Below are 10,534 nucleotides of genomic sequence, written 5' to 3' on the forward strand. Positions count from 1 at the left end.
ATTGTCCTTTTATTCCTCGTTAACTGTGCTACCCTTATATATATTTTTGTGCCCTGTCTGATTTGTTCTGCTAAAAATGTTCTTAATAATATATGGGGACATAAAAAAAGAAGTCTATGACTCCTGGAAGGATTATCATTACATCAAGGGATTCCTTTAGGCACTTCTCGTTCTTGATGGGCTCAGCCCTACCCTTGCATACAAATCAACTGCCTGTTTAGTATTCACAGTGAGGAGGGAAACTCAAAGGGAATAGACAAAGGAGCACTTACTTGTATAGTATTGGCTATAACACTTACTAAGCATCAGATAATGGTTTGGAGAAGAAGATCTGGATCAGTCCAGTGTAGATGGAGGACTTGGCAAGAAGGGGATGGCAATGACTAAAGAGGTGTGGAATGTGAGGACCTGAACAGTCTCCTTGTGGCTGATGGTGACTGTGTATTTTGACTCTCTGGGATCTGTTGCACTAAGACTGGTTGGTTGGGTATAATGGAAGTGTTTATCAAGTGTTGCAGTGCTGATCGTTTTCCCTTGGGTTAGCCACTGGGAGCAGAAAATTACCAGAAAGGCTTCAGCTGAATCTATGGAGGCAGCAGGTAATTAGCCAGCACTACTTCAGCATTTGCAATTTTTCCTTCTCTGACATGATTTCTCAGGAGAAATCCCCTTCCTTCACCAGGTGCCTCACACAGCCCTCCAGCTCCATTCCCCCAGGGCTGGTGGGGAAACCCCTGAGCCACCTCCCAGGACCCCCAGTGCTGGTTTGCTGGCCCAGGGTCTTGCTGCTGGCTCACTTGCCACAGTAGCAGCAGAACATTAGGTAACAGCATTGTCCTGTGGAGATGTTAGAAAAAATGAAATTGGAAAAAGTGCATGAATAATCCATTGTATTAAATTAGAAAGTTGATTTTGTGGGCTGCAGTTGCTCACAAATGTAAATAAATGTCTCCACTTCTGTCTGATACTCCAGATTTTTAGAAAAGGTGCCTCATGATGCATTGAATTATATTATGTGCCCAAAAGAAAAATAAAATTAAATCTGTGGTTTATTTGCCATCTGAGTGTTATTTTTGCCTCCTGAAAATGGGAAGCACTGCCAGACTTTCCTCCAACACAAAGTCTCCCTCCCTCTTGGCTGCTCTGGGCTGTGGTGGGTTAAGCTCTGGCAGTGTCACGAGTTTCTAAAACACTTGCAGTCACTTTTTAGTAAGTCTCAAAATCAATGGCTGCCAGTGCTTATTGCAGGATTTTGAGTGCAAAAATGTGTTCTTCTGAAGTCTGCCCAGAGATACAGAGCCTGTGGTGTGTCCCTCAGCAGCACCCTGATGTTGTTTTGGAAACTCTGTGTTGCTCCCTCCACGGGAGGTGGGTTTTGCTCTGTCCAGCTGGTGATGCATTTGGTTACCACTCTCCCAGGGCCCAGGCCTTCAGGAAGAAATGCACTTTTGGTCTGGACTCTAAACCTAATCTTGAGGCTATTACTTATACCTCTTGAGGTCTGTTGATCTACAGAGCAAAGAACTAGTGCTTTTGGAAACTGAGTTAGCAAGCACAGTCTGAAGTACTAGCAGCCTCCATGTGCAGAAGTGTGGTTCCAGAGAGGGAAAATGGCTTTAACTGGGCTTTGACATGGCTGGCAAGCACCAGGAGCAAAGTCCTCCCTGCATGAGGGGTGCAGACCTTGGCTAGGTCCAGCAGACCCCCTCGTCTGCTGCTATCACCCCACAGCAGCATTCCACCATTGGAATAGTGTGGACAGAATTCTGCCAAATAAATTGGGAAGAATCATAGGATCAGGATGGTTTGGGTTGGAAGGGACCTTTAAAGGCTGTCTATTTAAGTCCCTGTGCAGTGTGCAGGGACATCTTCAAACTAGATCAGGTTGCTCAGAGCCCTGTCCAACCTGCCCTCTCTCAGCAACCTGGGTCAGTGTCTCACCACCCTCAGCATAACAAATTTATTCCTTACATCTAGTCTGTGTTTCCCCTCTTTCAGTTTAAAAACATTTCCCTTGGTCCTGTTGCTACAGGCCCTGCTAAAAAGTTTGTCCCCATCTTCCTTGTAAGCCCTTTTTAAGTACTGAAATGCTGCAGTAAGGCCTCCCTGAAACCTTCTCCAGGCTGAACCCCCCAACTCTCTCATCCTGTCTCCAGAGCAGAGCTGCTCCAGCCCTTGCATCATCTCTGTGGCCTCCTCTGGACTTGCTTCAACAGCTCCATGACTTGTGTTGGGGGACTCCAGAGTCTGAGACACTGGTTCCAAGCAATTCCAAGTTGCCCACTCGGAGGCATCTTTCATGTTGCCCAAGGAAGGGATGCTCAGCACTTGGAAGCTGGGAGCACACAAAGGGCATCTCTGCAGAAGGACTCTTGAAATTACTTTCTCTTACCCAGGTACCCCCCAGCAAGGGCAGCTAGTGGCTGTGGGAGTGAAACTCTAACAGAGGACGTGGGACAACAGAGTTGAAAAGGTCCCTTTGCATTGGTTTCCTGCTGTATTTTCCACAGAACTTTGCTGCCTGGGTCAAGGAGCCAATTAGCTTAAACCGTCAATAATTTAGTTCAGAGCAGTGGAGTTGGGTTGATCTCTCTGCAGGTGCATTATCACTTGTTCAGGATGGGAATGTTATTCCTGCAAGACCTCGCATGATGTGTTGGTTTTCATTGCACAGATTAAAAGAAGCAAGTTGCTGCTTGTCAGGCTGCTCAGCCCCACGCTACAAACAAGGCTGTAAGCAAGGGGGGAGCAATTCAGAGCTCAGGGTTTGAAAGCATTTGCTCAGTGTAGTTGCTAGCCTATTTACATCTTGCTTCTCCTGCTTCTGACCTAGTTAGATATGTTAATTCTTCAGACTGAAGTGGTTTTGATTGGCTCTCCATAGCTTGTCATGTTGATGACCACTTAATTCCAAAGAAAAATAGAGACACAGGAAGAAATCTCTTACAGTGTCACAGGGATCCCTTTGGGAATCAAACCTTGTTTCATGTTTATGTTTGTTGTGGTTTTAATTCGGGTTTTGATTGAAAAAAATAATTCTTATGTCTTCTTTTGCTTCTTCACAGAGTAAAAATTTTTTTAAAGGTGGTTTTTTTCGTCTTCTTTAATTGAATTTTACTGCATCCTGAACATGCCTGGTGTAGTGTATTTTATATGTCTAGGAGAATTGAGACAAATATTTTTAGACCTGATTCTTTTCTGTATCAGGAAAAAAAAAACAACAAGCAAATGGGAGCAATTTTGTGTTTGAAGCAGAAGGAACAGATTGCTTCTGTGTTGCAGATGTGCCTTTTACATAAGGTTTCTGTTTCCCCTGAGGTACCCGTGAGTCAAGGATTCTGCCCAAAATAGGTCTGAATGTGGACCAGCAGTCTCTCTCCTTCTGTCAGAAAGTGCAAACGTGCTTCAGGAGTTGGCGGGTTCACAATTAACCACTGAAATATAAACATGACCTCCACAAAGCAGTTCTTAATGAAATGTAAAAGCGAGGGCAACTGGTTTGTGTTTCAAAGTTACCAAGGGGAAACGTGGCTAAGTGAACTTCATCAGGCTAATCATGATTTTCTGAGTATAATACTGAAGGGAGAGAGAGTGAGCCTAAGTTTCCTCCTGTGCTGGGATAAAAGGGAATGTGTATCATCCTGGGGAGTGATGGTGGGTTTGGAGTTGCACCAGTTCCATACTGGCACGTTTGGTCATGCTAATTTCTCAGGGATGTTGCCCGGCGAGCATTCCATGTCCCACTTAATGTATTCATTGGTAGCTTATTATATAAATGAACATGTACTAAATTTATCCGACTTTCTAATGGAAATTGTAAATTCAATTATAATAATTATCTACCTATCTCTGTTATTTCTTTCTGCCTAATTTGCTTGCAGAATCTAAGCTCTGGTAGGTTTTGTGCTTGTTATTTATAGCACATATATTTAGCTTCATCTCATTGTATTTGCATTGTATCTGTTCTTCAGAAGCAGGTTTTCAGGGGTAATTTGATTGTACTCTGATCAATATGAAGGGCTCATTTGTTTGAGAAATGCCTTTGATCTAATTGCATTGAGAATTATTGCCAATATACTGTTATTTAAATTCAAAATGGATTTGTACAAACGATGCTATCAGCAGAGTTAGTTTTTTCTAGTGATAAATAAGATGTTAAAGGTATCTGAGAGCAAAGCACTGAGGAAATGTGTATGGTTTGTAATGTATTTTAGAGGGGCACCTGGTTTGTTTTGTTATGGGATTAATGTCATCTCAGTGAGGAGTTCTTGCATGTCACATGCTGATCTTCTGCAGACCACCAGCACTTCCCAGGGCCAGCCCAGGAGCCTCTGCCTGGAGACTGGGTTGGAACCAAGCAGTTTTTCAAAGATTTTGAAATCTGCAGGTCACAAATGTGTGAGGCAAAATAACACTGACAGTCCAGCTGTTATTCAGGTGCCTGAGTAGGGATTCAGGAGCTAACTTAACATACCAGGATAGGAAAAGTATTTGCTTAAGTAGAGAAAGTATTTAATGGTTGTGACTGTAATTCTTAGAGACAGAGCAGCATTTTTTTTAAAAAGAAGGGGGTGGGGGTGTAAAAACTAACTTCAGGTTTGCATTTAGTAAAAGAAAATTCTTATTTTATCTTCTTCACATGTTAGTCTCTTGACTTGATTTTCTGGCTCAGAGATCATTGTACACCATGTCCCACTGTAAGTGAGGACTAAATAATGCAGGGTTTGGAGCCTGCTCTGGAACAGGAACACTGCTTACTCAGCAGGGTCTTCTCAACATGTGCATTTCAAGCAGCAGTGCCCTTTTGAGACACAAACCTTTTAATAACTTGTTTGTTTCTTCCAAAGAGCTTGTATAAGCTTTAAGTGGACTGTGAATGTGAAAGTCCTTGTTGCCAGGTATGTTCAGTCCTGTCCTCATGAGTGAGCAGGAGGCCAAGGAGTTCAGCCTTCCAGACAGGGCAGCCCAGGCCATGACACCTTGCTTTAGATTGAGAATTTCTTGTCTTATTCCCCCTCTGCTGCACTCTGGTGAGACCCCCCTGCAGTCCTGTGTCCAGTTCTGGAGCCCCCAATACAAGGACAGCTGTTGGAGTGGCTCTAGAGGAGACCACAAAGGTGCTCAGAGGGCTGGAGCAGCTCTGCTCTGGAGACAGGCTGAGAGAGTTGGGGTGTTCAGCCTGCAGAAGAGAAGGCTCCAGGGAGACCTTAAAGCACTTTCCAGTACCTGAAGGAGCTGCAAGAAAGCTGGGGAGGGACTTTTTACAAGAGCATGGAGTAACAGGATGAGGGGGGACAGGTTCAAAGTGAAAGAGGGGACATTAAGGTGAGATATGAGGAAGAAATTCTTTGCCGTGAGGGTGCTGAGCTGTGGCTGCCCCATCCCTGGCAGTGTTGAAGGGCAGGTTGGATGGGGCTTGGAGCAACCTGGGCTGGTGGGAGGTGTCCCTGCCCATGCAGGGTGTTGGAGTTACATGATCTTTAAGGTCCCTTCCAACCCAGAGCAGTCTGTGATTGATTCTATGATTCATGCAGTAGCAGATTAAACCCAGTTGATTTCCAAGTTGGTAACAAAACATTCTGGATCTGAGGAGGCAGAAGGTGAGAGCATGGATGTTGCTGCATTGACTGGGAAAGTGGAGAGTGGACAGTCTTCACCTTTCCATCCTCCAGGCTTGCTGTATTGGACAGTGGCAAAATGGAGAGACAAGCTCAGGGCCTGGCTTTCCTGGCAATAGTTTGTGATCCTTGTTCATTTGCCAGGGGGCAGAGCCAGGAAGAATGAGGAAGGTTATAAAAGACATTTATTTCCATGTAAGATACAGGAAAAATACTCCAGCAAAACCCCAGCCTTCCTGGCCCTGCCCATGTGCAGCCATACCTTTCTGTTCAGTCTACAGGTAGTAAAACTACTTGCTGAAAGCTCTGGTTTTATAACTCCTTGCTGTGTTAAAAGCTGACCTTGAAGAGGGCATTTGGTTACCTTAAAAGTACTTTTTTTTCCTTCTGCTCTTGCACATCTCTGAAAACTCCTGGTCTTGAGAGTGCAGGAGTGTGGGGAGGCTCTTTGGGCATCACCCTGAGCTGCTCTTCCTTTTGGGTAGCAGCCTGGGAGGTCTTCTGAAAGGAAAAGTCTTGTATCTTCTGCTCTTCATGGTGGTTTGTCAGCTGCCTAATGGGAGGGATTGAGACATCACCAGTTATTCTGTTCCCCCAGTACATGCAGTTGTTCCACTGAGGCATTTCAAGTGGTTGAGCTGTTCTGGTAGTGGTGATGAGGGAAGTTAGGCTGAGTTGGGGTGTGTCAGGAGGGGTTTGGGTGTTGTGGAGGGTTTTGTGGAGTCAGCAGCACAAGGCTGGGTAAGGCAGGACAGGTATGCTGAGCCCAACAAGTGGAAATGAAAAAGCATTGTTACTCTTTGAGGGAACCACAGTGGGTGGTTGAGAGGTGGAGGGTCTTAGATAAAAACCCAGTCAAGGCAGAGTGTCTCAGGTGGGACCCCTGAGTGGGAGCCCTGCAATGGCTGCAGAAAACCAGGCTCAAAGTGCACAAGCAAATGGCAGCTTTCCTTCTCTGCAACAGCTTCGAGCATGTCTATGGTTGCATGTTAGGGGAAAAAAAGTCTTAATTTCCATAATGACTTTTTTAATTTGTCCAATTAGCCAGCAAATCTAACCGAGGGTGCTCTCGCTCTGCTGCATGATATATGGAGTCATTTAAAATATGTATATTTGAACAGCCTGGATTTCTGTTTTGAATATTTTAATTATAAGTGAATGTGTAATAGTAATTTGCAAGTTACTTATCTGTTTGTAGGGCTTCCTTTTTCTTTTTTTTTTTTTTAATTATTTGTCTTCTAAATGTGCAAAATACAAAAGTAATGGAAAAGCAGTGAAGCTGTTGCTCCAACCTGGCTTTCAAGCTCTGTAGTGCATAGGGGCTGAGGGCAATCAATAGAGACCAAGAAATCAATATCCTATCATGATACAAAGTGGGGAATTATAAACTTCTCCAGTGCTTTTCAAAGATTTTTTCTTGAAATACTAAGGTAATTAATCATGAACCCTTGAGAGGCTTTTTTCATTGTCAAAAGTGAAAGTTAAACTTTAAGCCAATGGCAGTCTGTGTGCACAGCAGCAAATTCTGCAGAGAAGCTGTCAGGAGTCAGAGGGCTACAGACTTAACCTGCTGTCTTTGCAGTGATGTACCAAGCTGTAACTGTTCCAAAAACCCTTTCATGACTAACACGGTCTCTTCAAAACCGGTTTCTTCCAGCACCTGCCGCCCCCGCTGCCCAGCAAGACGCCTCCGCCTCCGCCTCCCAAGACGACTCGGAAACAAACCTCTGTTGACTCTGGGATTGTCCAGTGAAGAAGGAAGCGGGTTGTTTTTTTCCAAAGATAAAGCTGTAACAATTCATTCCCCTAAGTATTTTATGGTATATAATGTTTACCTCATTCAGGCGTGCAGTATCTAACCGTAGTGCAATGACTCTAACTCCGTCAGGGATCCGTTCCTAGCCCTGTGTGGGACACAACACTACAGCACTCCTCTCTCTGGGGTTAGTTCCTCCTGTAACTTGAAAGAAATCTGGATTCCTACTTGAGGCCAGGAGGCATTCATCAACTGACAGTACCCTCTCCCTTAACCTTCTCCCTTCTTTTCCCTAACTCCAGGCACGTGGGTAGCGGTGGAATTTCAAGTGCGAGTTGAATATTTTGTACCTAAAGCATTTAGGTAGCTATGGAGCTTCAAATGAGCTGAGTATTTTGTACCTAATCTTGGTATTTTGTGCCTAATCTCAATGTATATAGGAATCAATGAGGACATTCACATTGAATTTGGTGCACGTTGCAGTTGGCATGGCAGGGAGGAGAAGCTGCCCTAGGATTTCCCCAAATAGCACATCTACCCTGGGGCTAAAAAAACAGACACAGTTTTATTTGTGAAATGTGCCTTCTCTTTAATTGTTCTGTGTTACAAATAAGCTGATTGCTGATGGGCTTTGTGACATGAGTCCTTGGTGATCAGTCACTTCCATTCTCCTTCACTTGGCTGTTCCTCTGGGTTTTGATCCACGGGTTGTTGATCAGAGAAGCCTTTTAGCCACCAACAGGCACGAGCTTATAGGAAAAGAACCAGATAAGGCAGAGAGGAGACTCCTGATCATTCGTAGCAGTTGAGTACAAGAATGGGAAGAACTGCTTCTTTTCTTCTTTAATGTGTAATATTTCATGTGGATTAGGATGAACTGAACGGAATCACTTTGTCCTTATGCCATCATTCTGTACAGAGTTTGTATATATGATGGTTTTTAGAATGTTTTAATTTTTATGGTGCCTGCTTGTCATGTAATAATGAATTAATGTACCTGCAAAGAATGCCTTGCCTATTTTTAATTTCCTAATTGCTGCAAGTGTGAAAAAAGGATGCTATTTCTTTCCCAGACATTAGGCTCTGAGAAATATTGGACAATGATGGGGCGGGCTGTTGGGAGGGAGGAAGGAAACTAACTTTATATTCTAGCATTTTTTATTGTCATCACACTTCCATTTTTTTACTATCTACAATCTTTTTACTCTTACAGTAGATTGTTTTTAAATATACCACTGACTCAAAAAATAAAATATTATTTTAAAAACTTGTCTAAGAATATTAATCTGTTTCCTTGGTCTTTTTCATTTCAGTTTCAGGAGCTGCTGTGCTATGTAGAGGGCCACGTAGACACTTGCTTTGTTTTTTTTTCTGAACAGTTTTGAGGAAGCCCATGATAAAACTGCAGTCTTTTGTAGTACTGGTATGCTTGTTCCTGCAGGTGTGTGGTATTGAGAGAACACACACGTCAGCACTAGCAACATCATCTTTGTATGCTGTCAATATTCATAATGATAGTTTACTTATCTTTAAGGTACAAGTTACCTGTTGCTGAACACTTTGGGAAACAGATGAGATTTAGGTAATGTTTTCTACCTCAGGTAGCTGCTAGATGCTGGCAGAAGCAGCAGCACTAAGACAATAATGTTGTTACAAAGGCAGGAAGGTTGCCACTCTAACAAAAAGTGGCTCAACTTGTCAAATACATTCTCATAATTTTGCCTTCAACCATCACATTGTTTTGAATCAAACAAACACACTTCCCCTAACATCAGCTGCCAGAGTCTCTCAGAATTTACTGTTAGCTATTTTCCTACAATTCCCTGTTTGTTTTGTTATTAGTAGCATCTCCATTCAAGAGGAACAAGGTGGGAAGGATTCTTAGCAGCAGTCGATCAGATATTCTTTCCGTAGATCAATAATGTATTAAAACTTTAAGTCTGTAAGTCATTTAATTGAAAATGGCTTTAGGGACTTCTCTGGTTACTGTGCAGGAGATTGTGCTGGGAGTTTCCCTCTTTTCTGTTCCATTTACTTTCTAAAGGATAGGAGGAGGGTTTCACATGGACCTGTAACTGGATGCTTGTAAATTGTTTTTCTGCTAATGTGTTTGTTTTCACACCTCCTTAGCAAATTCCTGTGCTCACACAAGCATTATAATTTGGCCCTAAAAGACTCCTCAAACAAGAGCTGCAGTTTCAAATCAGTCTTGCAGTACAAACCATAAATCTCATACGTGTGCATGTTTTACAAATACACAAGCTGAGGCTGGGAATTGAAAATCAGACTCTCAGATTCACTTGCAGACTGATATTGCCACCGTTTTTACAATCTAACAGCTTCTAGGCTGTAACTCGCATGAAACCCAGCCAGGAAGAATCATTACCCTCCTCAAAGTGTTGTAAAAACACACTTCAGCAAATGGAGGAGCTAATTCCGTTACAGTCTCTAAGCAGTGAGCAATCCTGTGAAGGCTGTTCTTTCTCCTGCAGTAGCTGCTCTCTTCCTGGCTTTGTATCCAAGCATCCCAATCCAATAGGAATTTATTGTGGCATTGTTTGCAACAAAGCAGAGCTAATACAGGAGAGCTCACTGCAAAGCAATAAGGAAAAAGAAGGTGATTTGATTGCAACCACAGTGGTATCACTTGTGCTTACTCTGTCGTGCCCAAGTCCTCACAAGGGGCACAGCAGGTGTGCCCAGACCATGTGCCCAGGGTTGCCTGTGGTCGTGTAGAGGACAAGAGGTACCTGCTGTGAAGTCTGTGTTCCATCTCTGGCATTATTCCAAGGTTGGTGAACACGTGCTGGTTTCTTGGATGTGTCCCTGGTTTCCTTTGGGGGTTGGTGTTGACCGTGGTCTCGGGTCTCTGTGGTCTGTCCTACTTTTTTGTGGGAACCATTGGGCAGCACTTCATGTATTCCATGCCTGTTGTCTCCCCACCTGGTGAAGGTGCTGCACAGTTCCTCTTCTGCTCTTCATTCCACCATCATCCCCTACTGGCCTCACTGTGTCTTTTGCTCTCCCCAACTCAATTTTAGCAACACAAATTTTCCTACAAGAAGGAATTCAGAGGTGTCAAGTTTCTAGATGACACAAGAAAGCAGCTTTTCAATGGCCTGTAATTTCTGCTTTTTGAAAGTCAGCTTGAATTTCCCTA

At 43.5% G+C, this 10,534-nt stretch overlaps 1 protein-coding gene across 1 annotated transcript in view; it reads left to right on the top strand.

Moving 5' to 3' along the window:
- DOCK1 (dedicator of cytokinesis 1) overlaps positions 1 to 7,371 on the top strand; it is a 298,906-nt gene extending 291,535 nt beyond the window's left edge. The window contains exon 54 of the mRNA XM_010001879.1: positions 7,276 to 7,371. Within this exon, the coding sequence (XP_010000181.1) occupies positions 7,276 to 7,371 (96 nt within the window). The remainder of the gene's footprint in view (positions 1 to 7,275) is intronic.
- The last annotated feature ends 3,163 nt before the right edge of the window (positions 7,372 to 10,534 follow it).

This window comes from Chaetura pelagica, unplaced genomic scaffold, assembly GCF_000747805.2.
Source record: "Chaetura pelagica isolate M959 unplaced genomic scaffold, ChaPel_1.0 scaffold477, whole genome shotgun sequence".
In the NCBI taxonomy this organism is placed as follows: Eukaryota; Metazoa; Chordata; class Aves; order Apodiformes; family Apodidae; genus Chaetura; species Chaetura pelagica.